The 23398-nt window shown below is 38.7% G+C and overlaps 1 protein-coding gene across 3 annotated transcripts in view; it reads right to left on the bottom strand.

Annotated features, from left to right (window-relative positions):
- The window catches only part of SNTG1 (syntrophin gamma 1), an 868962-nt gene that overhangs the window by 369976 nt on the left and 475588 nt on the right, over positions 1–23398 (bottom strand). For all 3 annotated transcript variants that reach the window (XM_023190587.1, XM_023190588.1, XM_023190589.1), the window contains one exon: positions 7432–7485. In XM_023190587.1, coding sequence (XP_023046355.1) covers positions 7432–7458 — 27 coding nt within the window. In that variant the 5' untranslated portion in view covers positions 7459–7485. The remainder of the gene's footprint in view (positions 1–7431; positions 7486–23398) is intronic.

The raw sequence follows: 23398 nt of genomic DNA, 5'->3' as shown, positions 1-23398 counted from the left end.
ACATGCATACATACACACATGCACAGACATGCATGAAAACACACACACACACAGTTTATACCTAGAAGGAAATAAGGGTAACAAGGTGAAGTAAACTACCCAAATTAACATAGTTAATTAAAAACAGAGCCTAGTTTAAGACCCAAGATTTTTGATGCCTAATCCAATATGTCGGCTTTATATACTTTGGGGAATTGTGAAAACGGACTGTAAAGATTTCTGAACTTGTGCTATTACCTAAGTAATCACCAAATAAGTCCATGAGTCTTGTCACTTATCCAGAATACGTATGTTAATCTAGATTAATATAAATATTCTCCCTAGCAAATGCACTTAACATTCCCATTTGTCACAGACACAAAAGGTAATTCCTTTGAGACAGAATATAATCTTTAGCTCTTATTCTGCGCCAAAAAGTCCACAGGAATAATGACCACTTTGGAAATGACATTTTCTTTTAATAATCATTGAGTCATTCTTAACATAGTGGAATATATATATAGGGATATATATTTATCCTCAGAGTTAATTGGTTAATTAATTTCAAATTTAAAAACTTAGCAAATAGTAATTGCATGTATTAATGGCAAACAATGTGAGGTTTTGATGCATGTATATATTGTGTAATTATTAAATCATGATAATTAGCATATACATCACTTTAAACACTAATAATGTATGTGTTGTGAGAACATTCAAAACCCTCTCTTCCAGCTATTTGTGATATACAATATTGTTAGCTGTGATCATCCTACTGGGCAATAGAGTAACAGCTTATTCCTCCCATCTAAATGTAATATTGTACCTGTTGGCTAACATCTCCCCATCTCTGACCCTTCCATGAGTCCCAGTGTGTGGTAACCACTCTTCTACTCTCAACTCCAACATCACTTACTATCAGGAAAATGCAATTCAAAACCACAATGCAACACCACCTCACCCAAGTTAGAATGGTGACTAACAAAAAGACAAAAACTGGCGTATGCTGGTAAGATGTGGAGAATAGCAAGCTCTTATACACTGTTAGTAGAAATGTAAATTAGTATATCCCTTACAGAAAACAGTATGAAGATTCCTTTAAAAATTAAAAACTGATCCAGCAATTCCATTACTGCGTATATATCCAAAGGAAATGAAATGAGTATGTCAAAAGGACATCTGCACTCTCATATTTATTGTAGCACTATTCTCAACAGCTAAGATATGAAATCAACCTAAATGCCCATCAACACATGAATGGATAAAGAAAATATGGTACTTATACACAGTGGAAAACTATTCAGCCATAAAAAAAGGAATAAAATTCTGTCACTTGGAATAACATAGATAAGGCTGGAGGACATTTTGCAAAGTAAAAACTGCCAGGCACAGAAAGACAAATATCATATTACATCACTTATATGTGAAATCTATCTTTAAATTTAAGGAGCACGCTATCCCAGGCAAATAATACTAGACTTTCTCTTGGAATATACATTTCCATGGCTATTGCTGGGAGTCTGCTACTTTAAAAGAATCCGCTGTAATATTGATGGGAATATATTTATATACTGCAGCCTCCAAAGATATCTCTTTCTCTAAACTGCTTTTGTTCTCGTGTACTAATGCATACTCTTTTGCCATCTATCATATACACTCTTATATTAGTTTAGAATTATTTTGTAAAAGTTATGATGTCTTTTTAGGAAAAACAGAAGCTTTTTCATGAGCAAGGAAAGCATTTTTTCTTCATCCATGGCACTAGCACACACGTGCTCATGAAACCAGGCTGACTAATCTAGAGAAAATTTTAAGTGAACATATCTAGAGGACAAAAATCTTTTAACATAAGCAGATTGTACTTTCCCTAATATAGAACATAATTTTTCTATGTTTTTACACAAAGTCACTCATGCTTACAATGCGATACTGGAGAGGGGCCGACATGGAGCCTTTCTGAGGGGCGAAGCCACTCTGAGGAGTGGCAATATGAAATAATACATCAAAGCCAAGTGATCATAAATGAGCACATTTGTTGATTTTTTAGTACAGTATATTCCAGGACATTTCTCCCCCAGAAGTGTAATGGAGTAGCTGATAATCACAAATAATACTCTGTTTGAACTTCAGGATGAGAAAAGGGTTTCCCTGAAAGCCCAGAAATATACTTTTGGTACACATCAAAGAGATGCCAAAGATCATCCAGGGAAAGTTTGAGGAGCTAAAACAAAACTATGAGGATATTCTCATTTAATTTCTATGTGGCCAAAGCTATCATTCACGTAAATACTATGTAAAATGTTCACAAATTATTAGATAGTTGTCTCGAGAACAGAATACAGTCTTTGAGCTCGCTTTTGAATTCTGAAAGGACAAGAGTTGCAGAAAATAAGGAATGAGAAGGATCTTTTTCTTAGAATAAATCACAGAAGTACACACACACACACACACACACTCACAAACAAACATTCCAATAAATAGCTACTGGAGAAAACAGCACACAAAGTGCTAAAACAGATCGGTTAAAATACGTTTCCAGAAGTTAGAGATGTTACACATGTTACCATGAAAATTCAGCTGATGCACATGGAAACACATCTAAAATCCTACACATTTATTAATTTTGCAAATACCGTGCAGCATTAACAGAGAATCAGACATGAATTCGACAATAGTCCCTGACCTCATAGTATTCGTACTTATTTTACCTTATGTTATTTTACTTTTTTCTTGAGACGGAGTTTCGCTCTTGTTGCCCCAGGCTGGAGTGCAGTGGAGCGATCTTGGCTCACTACAGTCTCCGTCTCCTGGGTTCAAGCAATTATCCTGCCTCACCTCCTAAGGAGCAGGGATTACAGGCGCCTGTCATCACACCCAGCTAAGTTTTTTGTATTTTTAGTAGAGATGGGGTTTCACCACCCTTTTGGCCATGCTGGTCTCAAACTCCTGACCTCAGGTGATCCGCTTCGGCCTCCCAAAGTGCTGGGATGACAGGCGTGAGCCACCACGCCCTATCTCGTACTTATTTTGAAAGTATATATATATAAAAAACCACAATATGACATCTGATATAGGAACAACATGGGGATGGGAATTTAATATTCTTGAGGGATGGGTGTTTATGGAGGATAGGAAATATATGTGGTTTGTCTTGAAAAAATAAATTGAGGAAACCATAATTAAAGGAACAAATATCATTTTAATCAAGAAGGAACACATGAGTAAAGATACGGAAGCGTGAAAATGCACGCCACGTGACGATGCAGGAAAATGAGGGTGCGCTGGCCGCTGAGCCTGTGTAGTCCGGCAGGGGCCGCTGCGGAAGAGATGTCTGGAGAGGACCAGGCGGACCAACGCCCTGTACGATGGGCGAATTGTGGAAGGTAAGGGAGACGCCATACATAAATGTGAGCAAGAAGATAATACGTTCACTGTTATGTGTTCTAAATGTATTTCTTGTAGCAGAGTAGAAGACAGAGAAGAAATGGGAAAGTTAAAACACACTTATTGCTGACAGAAACAGGCACTGAGCAGGGAAGTTGGGGACTGATAAACAGGTGCATTGGAGTCAGAGCTTCTCTGGGAGATGCAGGAAGATGGATAAACTCCATTTCAGGGCACTGTCTTGATTAGAATCAGCGTTGCTGGACTAAGATCCTCACTTAGACCACATGAAATGTGGTCATATATTTCATTTATTTGTTGTTTAATAATAATTATTCATATAATGCTCACTGTGTGACAAAAAGTATTAATTTGTTTTTCTCCCTTAACAAAAATTAATGCAGCCATCTGCCTTTACAGATTAGACAAGTGCAGAGGGACCCAGAGGAAGCAAAGGCTAGAATTCAACCCAGGCAGCTGGACTCTTCACCACACGGCCTGCTTACCTCGTACACAGATTATTTAAGAATGCCATCCCCAGTTGTCCTGTGTACAGTGACATGGCTACTGGCATCTTTCACTGGAGAGAATTATGGTTATCAATAATCTCCTATTGGGGTGTGGATAATTTTGAAAAGAATACTTGAAGCAGCTATTCTTCGTGTATGGAAGCAATGACCACTAGAGAGAGAAAATGAGTAAGAGACTACTCTGGAACTTACAGACGGTCTTCTCCAAAGTCAAACTACCAGGAGGCTGTCTGATAGAGGAAGAAGTTTGATCTCCACTCCTTTCTGAAGTGTTTTAAGAGCTAAAAATGGGACACCGAATCATGGGAGCAGTTGCTGGTTGGTGCTGCAAACCTAAAACAGCCCCATCTGCAAAGTCTTTACAGATCTGTGGACTCAAATTGTTTAGATATCGAAAACCACCTACATAATTATTGGTCTCAAATTTTAATATAAACTGAAGACGCACACTCATCTTCTTTCTTTCTATTAATGTTACATCATTTGTCTCCAAACTTTGTTGACTTTGCATACCATTGCACATAAAGGAATGTATGTGATATAGATACTGTATGAACGTATTTTGTACTTTATAAAACATACACCAAACTTACAATTTTAAAGGGATGATGCATTTAAAAATGATACCATTGAGGACACAGGCATGGGCATTGACTTCATGTCTAAAATGCCAAAAGCAATGGCAACAAAAGCCAAAACTGACAAATGGGATCTAATTAAACTAAAGAGCTTCTTCACAGCAAAATAAACTACCATCACAGTGGACAGGCAACCTACAGAATGGGAGAAAAATTTGGCAAATCAAGAAAATGTTTATGAATTTGCATGGGTTTAGTCTTTAAACAAATCTCACATTTAACTTCTCTCACATTTAAACTTATTAAGAATTTGTACTTTCTTAAATGTAGGACCTACATTGGATCTTTATAAAAGTAGAATGTCATCCATTTTCTACTTAAAAGTTAAGACCCTTTTAATTTATGTTCTAGTCTTTCAAAAAGTACATGTATTTTAATGAAATGTTAAAATTTAAGGTCTTTCACTTTTGAAATATGTTCACAATGTCAGATGTAAAAAACGACAAACTACAAAAAGTAGACAAAGACCATAATATGAACTGCAAATTTTCTTGCAAGCATCCACAGTATTTCCATGTTTCAAGTGCCAAATACTATTTAATTTGTTTTGTCTTAACTGTACTGCATTGTAGCAGTAGTGCACTAAACGTTCTTTTAGGCGAAGTGCTTCAAACTGCCTCATCATTTACATTGCCATTCCTGGATTACTTTTAATCATGGCCTTTTCCTTAACTAAATTGTAGCCATTGTTCAAGTCCTAGCACCAGACTGAAGTTTCTTTGAAGCCTTCTGAAATCATTCTATTCAAAAATGAGGAATCATATGAGTGATTTAATTTCCTCTTTCCTCACTTTCCTGAACACATGGATTCCATTAAGTAAATATTTGCCCCAAAATTGATCATTATTGTCTTTTGGCATCACATATAGTGACTTCAGCAATATTTAGCTATATCTCATATGAGTGATTTAATTTCCTCTTGTATATTGTTATCTCAGTAACAGATTGTCACTGTTTTCAGTACTAAGGATTACTAATTTACAAGAACTAGTATAGTGATCACAGCATTACCATTGTAAATAAATCTTCTGAATCTTAATAGAATTCGAGAAATATCTCAAATCAGTACATCAAAACAATTTGGTTTACAAAAAGGTCTTGTAAATCTTCCCAGCCTCTGAAATCCAAAATAAACCATTTGTTAAAATAGTATTTGGCCACTGTCTAGTCTCTATCATATGAATGTCATGTGTCCCATAAGTATCTCATTCACACAAATATCCACTGGGTTTCAATGAGTGCCTTACTACTCAAGACATAAGGGTTACACATTAATGGAAATAGAAGACTTGCTACATTTAAAATTAAGTATGCAATTAAAACCAGAAATGGCCTGGGTGCGAGGGCTCACCCCTGTAATCCCAGCACTTTGGGAGGCCGAGGCAGGTGGATCATGAGGTCAGGAGATTGAGACCATCCTGGCTAACAGTGAAACCCCATCTCTACTAAGAATACAAAATATTAGCCAGGCGTGGTGGTGGGCGCCTGTAGTCCCAGCTACTCGGGAGGCTGAGGCAGGAGAATGGCAAGAACCCAGGAAGCGGAGCTTGCAGTGAGCCGAGATCACACCACTGCACTCCAGCCTGGGTGACAGAGCAAGACTCCGCCTCAAAAAAAAAAATAAATAAATAAACAAAAATAAAATAAAATAAAAAAAACCCTGAAACAATACAATTAAAATATAACACACAAAGCTTCTAGAACATTAATTCAATTTTTAAAAATATATGAACCAATAAGTGCTAAGTTAAAAAGATGAATAATTTACATACTCTGACCTTAGAGTATTCTGTGTAGCATATGAGAAAGATTTGTAAACTGCATTATAATTGATGAGTATTAGCATAGAGATATGTTTAAAATGTTATGCTTAAAGCATTAAAAGTAGAAACATAAGAATAGAAATATAAAAGCAATTTATTAGTTTTCTGAAAAACCCTTATATTTACAGTCTGAACTTTGTACCAACTGTGACAAATATTTTTAAATATATATTTTTTCAATTGCTTTAGAAGAAAATAAGGAGTTATGTTCCACAAATTCACACAAGAACTGTAAGCTCATGACATTTTCACTAAAATAACAGTCTTCACAAGGTTAAGAACTGAAGTCTTTCCCCGGTTTGATTTTAACACTACCAGAGGTAATCTAGTTATGGTTGGTTTTTGTTGAGTCGTTTATATACAATAAAAAATGCCTTAAATCTTTTAAACAAATATAAAATATTTTTAAGCTGCATGTATTTTTATTTTGCCTGAAGAATGAAAACACAATGTTTTGAACGTTACATATTTAGCAAAAAAAAAAAAAAAAAAAAAGATAGTCTTTCTTCCTAAGATGGAATGGTTATATTCCCTGGGGGCCCATGTCCATGCACTATTGAACCGTACACTTGAACGCTCTTTCACATTCTTGAAAGACTAATGTGCCAGTTTAACTCGTGCTGAAATGTGATGACAGCTCTACAGAGAATCTAAATTGCTGTGTATTAATACTTAAATAATATTGAATTACTTAAATAATATCAGAATCATAAAATAATAGAATTTTAGGGCTGAAAGGAACCTTAGATGTCTCCTAATTTATTACCATTTATGTGGAAAGAATTCTTTCCAACACTTCCACTACCTGAAAAGTGCAGAGTTGGTGGAGAGAACCAACTCAATTATATTTAATATGCTCCAGCCTTCCTAAAGAAAGAGTTAAAGTCCGAGGCTTTCCATACACAGTTAGGTTTTCTATCTTTGCAGAAGGAGAACATAATCTGGAAAGAAAAAGAGCCCATACCCCTCTCTCCATCTTCTGCCAAAAGCAGAGTTTTCTCTATATAAATTGGAGCCAAGTGTTTCCTGCTTATATTCTGTTTTCCCTGTTTGAAAAGCAGAAAGCTCTGTACTCACCTCCTCACAGGCAGTTCTGAAATCCATGTGCTATGGCACCACAAAGAATGTCGTCTGAAAAGACACAGAAATAGTAAGCGATTAGGCACAGCATGGCATGTAAGAGAGAACACTAACATACTGGAGGAAATTGTGAAGCAGAACTTGTGGGAAAACTGTGTTTACAACCACCTGTAAGGAACAAGAGCTCCAGGGTATATTGAAGAGAGGAAAATGAAGGGATGAAAAAAGTCTTAATCCCCAGCTTTTAGGAAGTATAAATATCCTGCCATCATTCAGTGTGATGAAGAGTGTGCATTTCCAGGCACCTCTCCATCCTGCCAACAGGCATTCAGACTCCATGTACCAGCAGATCAACCTCTTCTCGCTCATTCCCAACATGCATTGTGAAACCTGAGTTTGCAATTGAGAAATAAACTTCAAAAAGAGCAATTAAAGATTGCCTTCATATGGTTATCTCATGAAAAAGGTTGACTAATCATTCTCTTTTTAATTAAAAAGCTACATGCATGAATAATTCTCTCTGGAACTTAAAATTTTATTCACAATACGATGTAAGGAAGCAAGCTATTTGTCAGAGTGAATAATAAGAAAAATCAATGTATAAAATATCTAAAATAGATTCATCTATGGTCACTGTAATATCTAAATGATGAATGTAGGTTGAAATACATATAAATGTTTTTGTAAAATTATTCTGGAGTGTTTTGTTTTCATTACTTGATACTCCTAACAAAACTAAGATTTGTCATGGAAAGTTGACACCCAGACACTATAAAACAAAGCAATGCAGAGCCAAAATAGAATGGATAAGTAAATGAGACATCAAAGTAAGGTGAATGGTTAATTCCAAAATAGAAGACTCTATACTCCTCAAAATTACTCCGCCTCTCAGCCTTTGGAAGAGTAAATTATTATATCCTTCTTTGGTATTTCTTTGTAATCATACAAGATTGATTAATGTTTTATCAGGTAAGTGTGGTAAAACAGAGTAGGAGGTATCACCATGCTGTCACTGAACTGATGGATTACTACTATGGACCTTGAAAGAAAGAGATTAGCCATCATCAGTATTAACCAAACTCGGCCGGGCGCGGTGGCTCAAGCCTGTAATCCCAGCACTTTGGGAGGCCGAGATGGGCGGATCACGAGGTCAGGAGATCGAGACCATCCTGGTTAACACGGTGAAACCCCGTCTCTACTAAAAAATACAAAAAAACTAGCTGGGCGAGGTGGCGGGCGCCTGTAGTCCCAGCTAGTCGGGAGGCTGAGGCAGGAGAATGGCAATGGCGTAAACCCGGGAGGCGGAGCTTGCAGTGAGCTGAGATCCGGCCACTGCACTCCAGCCTGGGCGACAGAGCGAGACTCCGTTTCAAAAAAAAAAAAAAAAAGTATTAACCAAACACATCATATAATCTATTAAATACTTCCCCTAGATAAATCTTATGGATTGTGATAATACTAATGAGGCATTAGTATTAATGAAATTTTTATTACTAACAATTCTTTTTCAAAATTGCTCTTAAACATTTTATTTGAAGAACTTGCAAATATTTTCTTGACTCTAACTCTGATGTAAAGTTATTCTTTTACTACAAAAGAAGGAAAATTTTGATATGTATTGATTATATAAAAACAGGAGACATCTGGAATCAACTTCTTGCTACTAAAAACCAACCAGAGAAATAGACATGAGGATACTCAACCATCTAAATATAACCTCATGCTTGTTTTATATGCTGAATTTAATTTCAATGCATAAATTTTAAAATTTTACTTATTTCATAATATGGCACATTTGAGCAGGTGCTGTATCTGTACCTTCTACCAACTTAGCAAATCTTCCTATTTTTTAATTCTAGTCTTCTATTCTTTTTCATCAAAACAGTAGACAATAATATCAGTTGTTTGTTCAGAAAAATAATTAATACATAAGCACAGATATATAAGTGTATATCTACATACTGTTAGATAAAATGTGTAGGAGATAACCGATTTGGATTGAGTCCCTACCTTAGGTCTACTAGACTAAATAAAAAAATGAAGTTATTCATGTTAAAGCTTCACATCACCAAACTGAAAGCAAGATGCTTGACTTTTCTAAAACGTTGGAAGAGGGAATGATGGCCAAATAGCCAAATAGGCCAATTTTAGCTGGCATTAAAAGAAGTCCCCTCTGCTTTAACCCTAAAAGGAAAGTAACTTTGTAATGAATAATCTATGTTTTGGCTTTTATTCTGCTTTCTTCAGCCCTTTTCTGCAAATAAATCCCACCTCCAGGGCTCAGCTCATCAGAACATTTTGTCTGAAGGTTTAAAGGAGATGCTGCCCTGATTCATGAATCACAATAAAAGCCAATCCAATCATTTCACTGCAATTGTTGTATTTTTTCTTCTCACAGTCCTCCACTTCCATTTTTCTCTACTGTTAGATTCTTATATTAGTTTGTCACATTGATTGCAATTAATGAACTGTTATTGATACATTATTACTATCTAAAGTCTAAACTTCGTCTGTGTTTCCCTTGTTTTTCCTATTGTCTGTTTTCAGTTCTAGGATCGCTTCCAAGGCACCTCGTTACATTTAGTCCTCTTTTCTCCTCAGGCTCCTCTTGGTTGTGACTATTTCTTAGACTTCGCCTATTTTTAAAGACATTGGCAGTGTTGAGGCATGTTGGTCAGGAATTTGTAAGATATTCTTCCATTGGGATTATTCTGATGTTCTTTTTAGTTATTATAGTGTAGTTATGTGGTTTTGGAGGGGGAAGATCTCAGAAGTAAAGTGCCATTTTCATCCCATTCAATCAAGGATACGTGCGAGCAATACGACTTAACACTCGAGTGCTTGCTAACCTTATCATCCCTGACATAGGGTTTGTCAGCTTTTTCTATTGTAAAGTTCTTTTTTCCTCTTCTCTCCACACAGTACTGGTTGGAAAGAGGTTACTACGAGTAGCTCACACCTAAGGAATTGAAGGTTATGCTTCCCATTCCTGAGGCTGACCTATCTACATAAATTATTTGAGATTACTCTGCACAGGAGACAGAGTTGTTTTCCACCATTTATTGATTGAGCCAATCATTTCTTTTAGGACCTCTCTTCTGACAGAGCAAAGAAATATCTGTGTGTATACTAACCCATGTTAGCATGCACATATCGATAAACATGTCTATGTATAACCACCTGCATCTATATCAAGCTGAACAACAATTATTAGTGATGCTCCACCTCTAATAGTAACCACTTGTGCTATTCTAGTCTTCTTTCTTCGCTTATCTGTAAACTTTTACTGTACAAGATTGATGAATGCTTGTTTAGGTAAGTGGTAGAATAGGCTAAGAGGTGTCACCATGTTGTCACTGATAAATTATTACTATTGGCCGTGAAAGGAAATAGATTGATCATTTTCAGTAGAAACTGAACGTGTCATACAATCAATTAAGTATTTTGTAAGTCTCTGACAGTGAGAAACCTAGTTTCCAATAACCAACCGTTCATGTGCTCAGTTGTGCAATCCCATTATACATGTATAGTCATAAGAAATGCTAACCCACAGGCCTGTGGGAAACAACTTTATCCATTAGAGCATAGTTTATTTTACCTTTCATCATACAGACTGCACTTATTATCGAAAGTACTTATGTCTGCTCCAGCGATGGGTGGGGAGAAATGACCATATGCTAGTTTCTCTGCAGACCTCACATGTTTCCCGTGCCCTCTAGCATTTCTGCAATTGCATGAGAACAGTTTCCCCAAGAAGCTGCTGCCCTGTTGGTCTGGCCTTAAAATGACACACACAGAGCCAAACATCTTATATGACTCACAGAATGCAAGGTGCAGCCTAACTACCCTTACATCCTTGCCCAGGACAGAGCTGCCACAGTCACATTGTAGACCTGTGAGTCAAATAAGTGATTGATATTTGTGGTGGCGAGCTTTAGGTGCTATAGAGCCCAGTCATTTAATCAAACACTAATCTAGGTGGTGCTGTGAAGTTTCTTTGCAGATTATATATATAATCAACTCACTTTAAATAATAGAGACTATTCTCAATAATGTGGATGGATCTCATCAGATAAGTTGAAAGGCCTCAGAAGCAAGCTTGAGTTTTCTCTGAAGAAGAAATTCTGCATCCAGACTGCATCAGCAGCTTCTGCATGAGTGTTTCCAGCCTGCTGGGCTGATGGAGATTTCAGACTTGCTGACCCCCAGTCACATTAGCCACATACACAGTGCTTCCATTCCTCTGTAGAACCATGACTGATATAGATTTGGGTACCAACAGTGGTTTTGAAGGAACTGAATTCTAAGAATGAGTTTTTTGAATTAATTTTGAGGTTTCAGGAATTGATTCTGTAATCTAATTAGATTTAAAGGCAGTAAAGACTCTATTTCCAGTATTAACAAGAACACTGGTAGTCCATGGCACGTAAAGGAAATACAGATACACACAATATCACCACTGAACACTATTACTCAAGTACTGAAAAGACAAGGTTCTCAGTGAACAAGTATTTGATAACTTAGAACAGTTCTGTCAAATAATGAGTGCAATAAGATTGGCTCTTTGCTCTTAACCACGCTATAGAAAGTAGAGAGAAAAAGGGTGAGCCTAGGATTTCAAATTTCTAGCCTATGACCTTCAAATATGACCCGAAAATGCCTATGCCTGTCTTAGATTATACTTTTATCTCCTATAGTCACAAGCCTGAGATTTCTGAACGGTAAGCCCAGAGTCTCATCCTGTTAGTCACTGAATTACATCACAAATTAAACCCCCAGCCTAGCAAAGTTTCTTCTGTTAAACACAGGCATTGGATAAATAGGACCCTGAATATTGAAATGAAGACATATATGAAGTCTGTGATGAAGCTGGGCTCAGTGAACCCCTAAGTTCTGCTGAGTCTTCTTTGGTAATAGAGTGATGGCCTTTGCTGAGGTGGTTGTCCTAAAGACAATGCTGATTCTCCTGAGGATTCAACCCCACCAATCCTCTTTCCTTTAATAGGTATAAGTAGACTCAAGTGGCAACAGGTGGAAAAAGGTGAGATACAAAGTTTAACCCATTAAAGGTGCGTTCCACTCCAAAATCATTATATAGTTTTTCAATTTATACAGACAAAATTCTGGGGACTATGTGTGGAAAGGATATTCATGATGTTAGATAATGTTGGAAGGCACAAAAATTTGGACTAGGTCAAATTGATTGATATTGCCTCTCTAAGAATAAATTCGGGATGTAAATTTGGGGTGTTGGAAAGGGTTCTGACGGTTTGTTTAGTTGACTGGGTTTAAACATTGACCAAAAAAACTGGCTTATAATAAATTACGTTAAAATGCCAAGATCTCTTTGGTATACTGCAGAGGAAGGTAACAGATGACTTAGGAGTACTGGAGTGTTAGAGTGGATTTATCACACAAGAGCTGCTCACTCACCCTGGGAGCCCAGAGAATGCACCTTTCGACTTGACTCTGAGGAATAAATTTATGGGGTGGCTCTGTTAAAGAGCTCTTTGGTCACTCGTCTGTGTAGGGCAGAAATTACCACGGGAACTATTGCCACTGAACTGGGATCCTTACATGCAATGGCAGTAATTGGATCCTGGGACAGCAGGGGCCAAGTGGCAAAGATAAAGAAGCCATGGTTATGAGAATGGAAATCAGGACCAAGGTAGTAATCAGAGTAGCTTAACTCAGAGAGCCTTACAGTGTTGTCAAGTTGATCATGTGTCCTTAGAAGCAAAACAGACAGGAAGCTTACTAAATTTTTACTTGATCAGTACAAGCAAATGAGTTCTAGGTTGAGTGAAAAGTCTAGTATGAATCACCAGAATAGAGTCATAGACTCTCATTCAGTTCCCAGAATTGAAATGATTTGTAGAACCAGAGACTCCTTGCATGATGGTGATGTGGTTTGAATGTTCACTCCAAATCTCATGTCAAAATGGGATCCCCGGTATGGTAGGTGGGTCTGGTGGAGAGTGTTTTGTGTCATGGAGGCAGATCACTCATGACTACTTTGGTGTCCTCCCTGTAGTAATAAGTTAATGCTAGACCTGGCAGTTTAAAAACAGTCTGGAACCTCCCTTCTTTCTCTTTCACTTCCTCTCTCACCACATGACATGCTGGCTCCCCTTCCATCTGCTATGACTAAAAGCTTCCTGGGACCTCAGCAGATGTAGACTCTGGTGACATGTCTGGTGGCATGCTTCTTGCACAGCAAGAACCATGAGTCAAAACAAGTCCCTTTTCTTTATAAATTAGCCTGCTTGAGGTATTTCTTTATAGCAGCACAAATGAACTAATACAGAAGGGAAGTCGGGCCATGTAAAGAAGGACCCTGATAACCTACCACAGGTTTATATTATTAATCTTGCTCCCAGCCTTTCCCAAAGAACTGTATGATCTTTTCCCAGGGTAAATAAATGTGAATTAAATATGAATTAAAGAAGGGAAACAACCATAGCTTTCAGCAACTACCAGACACTGGTTCTGAAATGACACTGATTCCTGAAGATGCAAAACACCACTGTGGTCCACCAATCAGAAGAGAGGTTGTGGAAGTAACCAGTGGAGTTTTAGCTCAAGTCAGTGTCAGGATAAGGCCAGGGTAGTCTGTGAACACATCCTGTGTTTTTTCCCTGGTTCTGAATGTGTAATTAGAATAGACATGCTCAGTAACTAATAGAATCCCGGCATTGGTTTTCTGACATGTGGAGTGAGAGCTGTTGCTATGGGAAAGGCCAAGTGGTTGCCACTAGAACTACCTTTACCAAGTAAACTAGCAAACCAAAAGCAATACCACTTTCCTAGAGAGACTGCAGAATTTATTACTATTATCAAGGACTCTAAAGGTGCAGGAGAAGTGATTCCCTCTATATCCCAATTCAGCTGACCTATTTGGCCTGTGCAGAAGACAGATGGATTTTGGAGACTGACAATGGATTACTGCAAGCTTAGCCAGGTGGCCACTCTAATTGAAGCTCTTTAGCAGATGTGGTTTTATTGCTTGAGCAAATGAACATATCCCCTGGTACCTGGTATGCAGCTATTGACCTGCCAATTCACTTTTTCTCCATTCCAGTCCATAAGGCCCATCAGAAGCAGTTTGCTTTCAATTGTCCAGGACAGCAATACACCCTCACTGTCCTACCTCAGGGATGTATCAATCTTCAGCCCTATGTCAATAGCTCACAAAGATTTTGAATCACTCCCCCTTTCCACAAGATTCCACACTGGCTCATTACAGTGATGGCACTAAGTTAATTGGACCTAGTAAGTGAGAATTAGCAACTATTCTAGGCTTATTAATAAGGCATTTGTGTGTTAGAAAGTGAGAAATAAATCTGACAAAAATTCAAGGACCTCAGCAAAGTTTCTTGGGGTCCAGTGGTGTGATGTCAGTAGAGATATCCTTCTAAGGTAAAGAATAGGTTGTTGCAGTTGGCCTCTCCTACGACCAGAAAAGAACGACAATGCCTAGGGGGCCTATTTGAGTTTTGGAAACAACACATTCCTCATTTGGGTGGGCTACTATGACCTCTTTAGATAAGTGACTCAAAAAGCTGGGGATTTCAAGTGCGGTCCAGAACAGGAGAAGATTCTGCGTCAGGTCCAGGCTGCTGCGCAAGCTGCCCTACCACTTGGAACATATGATGCAGAACATCTGTTATGTGAAGTGGCAGTGGCAGACAGGGATGCTGTTTAGACATGCTTTGGCATGTCCCTGTAGGTGAATCACAGGACAAGTCCTCAGAATTTGGGAGCTAATCCCTGCTCTCTTCTCTGGATAATAACTCCCCTTTTAAGAGACAGCTCTTGTTCTGCTATTGGCCATTAGTAGATACAGAATGTTTAACCATGGGACACCAAGTCACCTGAGATGCTCATAATGAACTGGGTATCGTCCAATAGACCAAGTCATAAAATTAGGGGTACACATCATCAAATGGAAGTGATTGGGCTCAAGCAGACCCTAAGGCACAAACAGTTTACATGAGAAAGAACTTTAAATACCTATGGATTCCGCTCTTGCTCCATTACCTTCTGCCTCTTAGCCCACACCTATGATCTCTTCAAGAGTTTCCTAACCACAGTTCACTGGAGGAAGAGAAAAGTTGGCTGGGGTTAGAGATGGTTCTGCACAATATGCAGGTGCAACATGGACTTCCACTAACCAAGGCCAATATGGATACAGCCACTGCTGAGTGCCCAATTTGTTATCAGTATAGACCAACACTGAGCCCAGTATGGCATAATTCCCCAGAGTGATAAGCCAGGTACCTGATGGCAGGTTTATTGTATTGGGCCACACTTACATACTGGAAAGGTCAGCATGTTGTGCTTACTAAAATAGACATTTATTTTGGATATGGATTTGTCTTCCCTATACACAATGTTTTTGCTAAAACGGCCATCGGTGGATTTACAGAATGCCTTAGTGACTGTCATCATATTCCATACACCATTTCTTCTGATCAAGGCACTCACTTCACAGCAAATGAAGTGAAGCCGTGAATCCATGCTCATAAAATTCACTGGACAACTCTTACCATTTTCCCACCACCTTGAAGACGTTTGCTTGATAGAACAGTGCAAGGGCCTTTTGAAAACTCAGTTATGGCATCAGCTAGGTGGCATTTTCTTGCAGGGCTTAGTCAAAGTTCTCCAGGAAGCTGCCTATGCTTAATATATGGTGCTGTTTCTCCCATTACCAGAATTCATGAGGTTAGGAAATGAGTCTCAGTATTACCCACTACTTACTAGCAAAACTTGTTTCCTGTATCTGTGACCTTATTCTCTTCTGGTTTAGAGGTCTTCATTCCACAGTGAAGAATATTTCTATTAGGAGATCCAACAAGGATTTCACTGAACTGGAAGTTGAGATACTCCCAGCCACTTTGGACTCCATTGCCTCTGAATCAACACGCAAAGAAATGAGTTCCTCCACTGACTGGGATGATTGATACTGATTTCCAAAGGGAAATTGGGCTGCTCCAGCATGGAGATCAGGAAGAGTGTGCACAGATTCCTTAGGTGTGTCTTACCATGCTTGTGATTCATGCCAATGGAAAACTGCAATAACCCCATTCAGGAGGGGACTGTGAATGGCCCAGACACTTCAGGAATGAAGGTTTGGATTACCTTACCAGGTAAAGAACTATGACAAGCGGAGGTGTTTGCTGAGGACACAGGGAATAAGGAATGGGTAGTGGAAAAAGGCAATTATTACTACCGGCTACCACCACATGATCAGCTGCAAAAATCAGGACTGTAATTGTTATGTATTTCTCATTTTGTTATGAACTTGACTGTATGTGCATGTACATTTACAAACATATTTATATGTGTCTATATACATATGTATATGTCAACCATCTTGGTTTTCTTCCCGTCTTTATTCCCTTATCATCTAACATAAGATTTATTAATAGATTAATTTTACATCACAGCATTTAAATTATAGCATATCAAGGAGAAGAATGAACATGACTCAAGGCCTTTACATCCCCTTCTAGGGAAATAATTAGTGTGTTTTTAATTATACAAAGGATGTTTGCATCATATTTGTTAGAAGGATGACTTTGTAATGGTTTTTATTTGGAGGTAAAGTAGGTTTAAGGGGATATATATGAGTGTTACGTTGACAAAGGATGAGCTGTGATGGTTACTTTTATGTGTCAACTTGAATAGGTTATAGTGCCCAGTTATTTCATTACGCATTAATCTAAGTGTTGCCGTGGAGGGATTTTGATGTGGTTAACATCTGAAATCAGTTGGCTTTAAGTATAGGAGATTATTCCCAATAATGTGGGTGGTCCTCATGCAATCACTGAAAAGCCCTAAAAGCAAACACTGAGGTTTCTCTGATAAAGAAATTCTGTTTCAAGTCAGCAGCACCAATTCCTGCGCAAGAGTTTCCACCCTGCCAGCCTACTCTACAGAATTTGGATTTGCCAGCCCACACAATTGCATGAGCCAATTTCTTTAAATGAGTCTCTTAAAATATGTATAAACATATATAGACATTCTACTGGTTCTGCTGATCTGGAGAATCCTGACTGATACAGTTGTGTATGCCACTGAGATTTTATTGTTTTATTATGTAATATGTGACCATAACTAACTAAAAGCATATTTCTTTAAAAAAAAATGAAAGATTGAAGGTAGTTTATTTTGATGATATTATCTAGAAAAAAAATACTGTCAATCAGTCCCATTATCTGGATTCTGTGAGCTACCCTACTTCCTGCTCTTTCCAAAGCCTGGTTGGTCAGTTGCTTCTTCACTTTGGTGAAACAGTCCATATCTTTCCAAAAAATCCTTTTATAGTTTGAACTAGTCAGGTTTGGATTTGGTCTCTTGTATCCAAAGAACTCTAGGAGCACATATTTCTAGACATTCCTGGAATTTCTTTAAACACAACTATCAAGTATCAACAATTTAATAACATAAGTTCCAGAATATAAAATGTACTAGATATTTCTATGTTATACTATAAAAACTATGAGGAAAACACTTCATTTGTAGCTGGTTTATTAGTAACATAGGTATGATGGTTAATACTCAGTGTCAACTTCATTGGATTGAGGGATACAAAGTATTGATCCTGGGTGCATCTGTGAGGATTTTGCCAAGATTAACATTTGAATCAGTAGGCTGGGAAAGGCAGATCCACCCTTAATCTGGCTGGGCACCATCTGATCAGCTGCCAGCACGGCTGGAATATAAAAAGCAGGTAGAAAAATATGAAAAGACGAGCCTGGCCTAGCCTCCCAGCCTACATCTGTCTCCTGTGCTGGATGCTTCCTACCCTGGGACATCAGACTCCAAGTTCTTCAGCTTGGGACTCGGACTGGCTTCCCATATATACAGAACTAATAGGATATATACATATATACACACATATATATATATATATATATATGATATGTAGGATAGATATACACATACATATGATACGTAGGATATATATATTTAATAGGATATATATATCCTATATTAGAACATATATATATATATATCTCCTATTAGTTCTGTCCCTCTAGAAAACCCTGACTAATACAATAGGTTAACTAATACTGTTATTTAAAATATAAAATTAAGATTTTTTTTCACACAACAAAACTGTATTTTTCTCTTCTGGAGACACGTTCATCTTCCCATATTTTTTTCTTATTCAGATATGAAATTTTTAATGTTTTCTTTATGATTTTTTTAAAAATAATTGATTTGCATTAAAATATGATGCAGGAACAGTTTATAAATGTCTTCTTTTCTGTATCCATGGATAAAAGAAAAACAAGTTTATTGGTTAATCATTATCTAGTGTAAGTTTTTCTAGGGGCAAAAAAAAAAAGCTCCTATGAAGATAATTTTTAAAATTTCAGCAGTAAACTTTATCACATAAAATATAGAGATAAGAACTGCAATGCATAAGTAGCTCTGGTGAATAATCTGATGAAATTATCTTTAATGTTTAAAAAATGACAATATATGAATGTCCCCTACCTCATCTTTGATCCACGTAGAATCTCCATGGACAGCTCAGTGATGAGCCACAAAGCATGAAAAGCTCTAGCCTAAGGAAGGCTGTTTAGACTATTATTACATAACTGACCTAACAAACAATGGTAACAGCCTAGTTCCTGACCAAGAAAAGTGAAAGTGAAGCTGAACATTTCCTGACTGTCATATCATCAGATGTGGCCTCTGTCTAGAGGTCTTGCCTATTATGATTAAATCTAACACTCAGAAATTAACAAGAACTATTATCATCAATTATGATAAGAACAGCAACAATAGCTGTTGATTAAACTTCATATTTGCAACCAAAACATGGAAAATAAAATTAGACAAACACAGCCAAATTTATGCATGCTGAATATAAAACATACGACTGCTTCCCTTCAAATGCTCCATTGGCCAGGAGACTGATAAAGAGAATGCACCTCTCCAACTGCACACATGGAAAGCGGACTAAGTAGTTATGTAAAACAGAATAGGAAGTATTAGTGCAAAAATATTTTGGATTTAAATGATTTTGATAATTTTCAGAATGCTTCAATTGATGAGTGTTAAAAAGTCTCTATAATGTTCTGCTTACTCTGACAGTTCAGTTTACTGAAGAGAAAAATGTTATCTATTTATAGAGTTTGCTCTAGGCAAAATTACGAAACATGCAAAATTTATCTCCTATCTCTTTATGTGTCTCAAACTCAAACCCAGCGTGTACCCTCTCCGCAAGCATTCACATCTTCAGGTTATGCCTTGACTGTTGGAAAAAGATTAATTGGTCCTCTCTCCAACCTCAGTTACACCAGTAGGATTTAAAACAATGGTTACAGTCACTTGAGTTTCATTTTGTGTGAACTTTTTGTTCATTTAACAATATGTACCTTGGAGGCAACTATTTATTCATCTTTAACCTTTCTATGTCAGTTAGAATACTGGTTTCATTAAAAAAAAAAAAAAAAGAAGAATATAATAGTGGCATATCTCAGAGAGCAAATTGTTTCTCCTGTAAGAGTCCAAACGTAAACGTCCCAAGGTCATTTCAAAATCTGTGGGACCCACTCTCCATCCCTCCTATTTCTCTGCCATCCTCAGCATGTGTGATCTGACAAGAGTTCATTGCTGCCCTCATGTCCAAGCTCTTGCCAGACAGAAAATGGGAGTTGGACACATCAAGACCATTCACATTCCATTCTCTCATTACAAGATCACATCTAGCTGTGCTAGGACTGGAAAATGTGATGTTTAAGGGGACAGCCCTGTGACCAGCTAGCACATGCTGGAGAACAGGGATGGCCACCAGGCCTTTCCCCAAGTTGTTCTTGCACCTTGTAACTTTCATCTGTGTGAAAATGGCTCCTTTTAACAGCATTTCTGCAGTCCTTGGGCCTATTGAGACGTCTTATGCACTTTTAACATTTATTATTATTCCTGTTGGCAGCAGCAAGCTGTCTGGAGTGGCAGCTGCCATCATACCAGCTGCAGAAGGGAGGCGCGGCCAGGGCTGCATGCTCCATGGAGTGGTGGGAGCCAAGAACAAGTGGGAACTCTGCCCCTTCAGTGTTGGGGCGAGAGCTCCCCAGGTGCTTCTGCAGTCACTCAGTGCATGGCTGTGGACCCAGACATCCCTGTGCTCCTGGGCCTTGGAGCAGGCGGGAGCCCTGCTCCTGACTCCCCATTGGCATGACTGCAGTTGCCCAACTGCAGATGCTCAAGCCATGGCTGTGGTTGTGAACCCAGGCATCTCTGGGGGCCCAGGAAGCCCCCCTCCTCCGCTTTCATAGACTAGGAAGTGCCTGCTCCTGCTGTCTGGCCACTCCCTGCTGTGAGCACTTACTCTGATCTTGGAGCAAAGTCGGGACCAATCTCAGATGCTCTCAAAGGCCACCCAGGTGTTCACATGCTTGAGGCAATGTTGATACACCAGCCCCTTGCCGCCTTAGCTGCCTCCAGACTTTTGGCACCAACCGGTACAGGAGGGAAGCTGAGATGGGGTTGAGGGCAGTTCTTCACTGGCCTGCAGTTGTCCCTTGGCACCTATAGCCTGGGCTCCATGAAGAGTTGCAGGAAGCAGACAGGTTCCTTGTTGGAAGGGGACAAGTCCCTGGTGAGGCTCCACTTTCAGGGCAGGGAGGGCCTGAAGGCTGGGGTCCAGGCTGCCAGTCCTGCTGACCAGAGTGGGAGCTTGTGGTGCCTTTTCTGGGCCTACCCATGGCCTCCCATGGATGAATCACATGCACTTTCACCCCTCTGAGGCCCATAAAAGCCCTGGGATCAGTCAAAGCTTAGCAGGTGTCAGGATAACCAGCTGCAGAGAGGAGCTACCCTCTCTACTGAGAGCTGAGCACTGATCAGGATGATTTGCCTAGCAGAGAGGAGCTACATTCTCTTCTAAGAGCTGAACACTCACTGGGGCACCCTGCCTAAGGAAAGGAGCTACACCCTGTGGCTTTCCTCTGAGCTCTCCTATCTATCAATAAAGCTCCTCCTTGTCTTGCTCACCCTACACTTGTCTGCATACTTCATTGTTCCCGGTCACAGGGCAAGAACACAGGATCCATCAAACGGCAGAGCTAAAACAGCTGTAACACCAACAAGTGTGGCAGGTGGAGAGAAAGAGGGAAGAGCTGTGGCCCTTCAGCATTCCCAGACATGGGCACTCCCTGATGTAGGGCTGTGACACCATCTTTGGGGCCTTGCGGTTCCTGGCATCTCCAAGCTTCCGGATGCCACCGTGTTCTGCAATAGCAGCTGTGGGAGCTGCTTGAAGTACCCCTGGACAAGTCACAGCCTCACAGAGAGCTGGTGCTCATGCCAGCACCTGGAGCCACCCTCCCCACTGCAGCAATTGGTGCAACTGACCGTGCAGTGGCCAAACCCCATGCTCACTCACACACTCCTTGCTATTTCATGCATGGCTTGCCATGGCAGACGTGAGATCCAGGTTGGTAGCATGAGCCAAGCACAGCCCGCCAGGCTGAGTAGACAGAACAAGCCCAGTGGGCCTGAACAAAACTCGGACAAAGGTGCCACCAGCCACAGAGGTTTCCAGCCAGAAAAGTGACACCCCAAGGATCCTATAACATTATTATTGATATTGCATCAGTTTTGACAAGTTATACCAACTCTGCTTGTCCACAAAGTTGTCATGAAGTTTTGAAATTTTTTGTTCATCCCTGAGGAACATTCCAAAATCACTTTTTTTTAGAAATGGAAATAACTGCAGTTTCATGGACATTTTGATAGTTTATGTGGGCTTCAAATGTCTTAAGTTGATTTCACAAGTTTAAATTAATATTTAGGTAATTATGTCAATTCCTTAGGTGATTTTGCTTTATATGATAAAATTGCTTTTAGCCAATTAATCTATTTAGCTAGATTTTTGACATTTTTGTGTGTACATTTATTTTTAATTATGCAAATTTGATAATATGCTATAAAAATGTCTTTTCAACCATTGATTCTTCACTTAGAGGAGAAAAAAATAGAAAATTCATGAATACATTGACAGAAAAGTACTGCAAACATAGTGAACAGTGAATTAGAAAAAAACATGAGATATTTAAAGAGACATAAAATGCCTTCCAAAAAACTGAAGAATACTCTATTTTACAAAATTTTTCTTGTCCTTCAAATCTAAAATATGAATAAAGTACTTGAAATTATGTACGAAGTTGTTAAACTTCCCCATGTGCACAGAAATAAACCAACAAAGGATATATAAGTGAGTATAAATATTCATGTCCCTACACATTCCATTTTTTTTCTTCTTTTCCTAAAGTTTTATTTATGAAGGTGCAGGTTTTTCAGTGCCTAGATTTTACCATTTCAAAAATTCAGCCAAACTCACTTACATCAAACTTTCACCTCAATTCTCCTTCTCACCCTCCTCAAATACACACCTCCCAGATTGCCCAAGAGCAGCCTTCTTTCTATGTGCTTATTATTTTATATAGCTGACTAAGAAAGCCGACCCAGTGTGAGCCTGGGCTCATGGTGCCCAGGCAGGAGCCAGAGTCTGGGAACACTCAGGCCAGGTTGAATCCTTCACTGCTTCCTTTTGACATGCCAGAAGTTTTAGCTTTCAGGCATGAGGATAAAAGAAGTTCTAAATGCAGCATGTAAAGGGCACAAGACAACTGATCAAAGTGTGTAACTGACAAGAGAAGGTGAAGATGAGGAGAGCTACAGGGCAAAGTAATATTGTTTTCAAACCCTCGGAGAAGCATTGTGTTTTTTTTCTCTCTCTCCATATATATAATTTAATAATGTTAAATATATAATATTATATATTTAATCTACTTCTGAAATAGATTAAAATGAAGTCCTGGGATTCATGGAGGCAGACAAAAAATATATACAATTTGCTGAAGACTCTGAAAGTGGACGGCACAGTATGGTAAGTGTCAGGCTGAAAGTCAGGAGGCTTCACCATTGGCTGGGTTACCTACTT

This window comes from Piliocolobus tephrosceles, chromosome 7 (genome assembly GCF_002776525.5).
Source record: "Piliocolobus tephrosceles isolate RC106 chromosome 7, ASM277652v3, whole genome shotgun sequence".
NCBI lineage: Eukaryota > Metazoa > Chordata > Mammalia > Primates > Cercopithecidae > Piliocolobus > Piliocolobus tephrosceles.
Note: the sequence above shows the minus strand (reverse complement) of the source record. Positions and strands in the feature narration are given on the sequence as shown.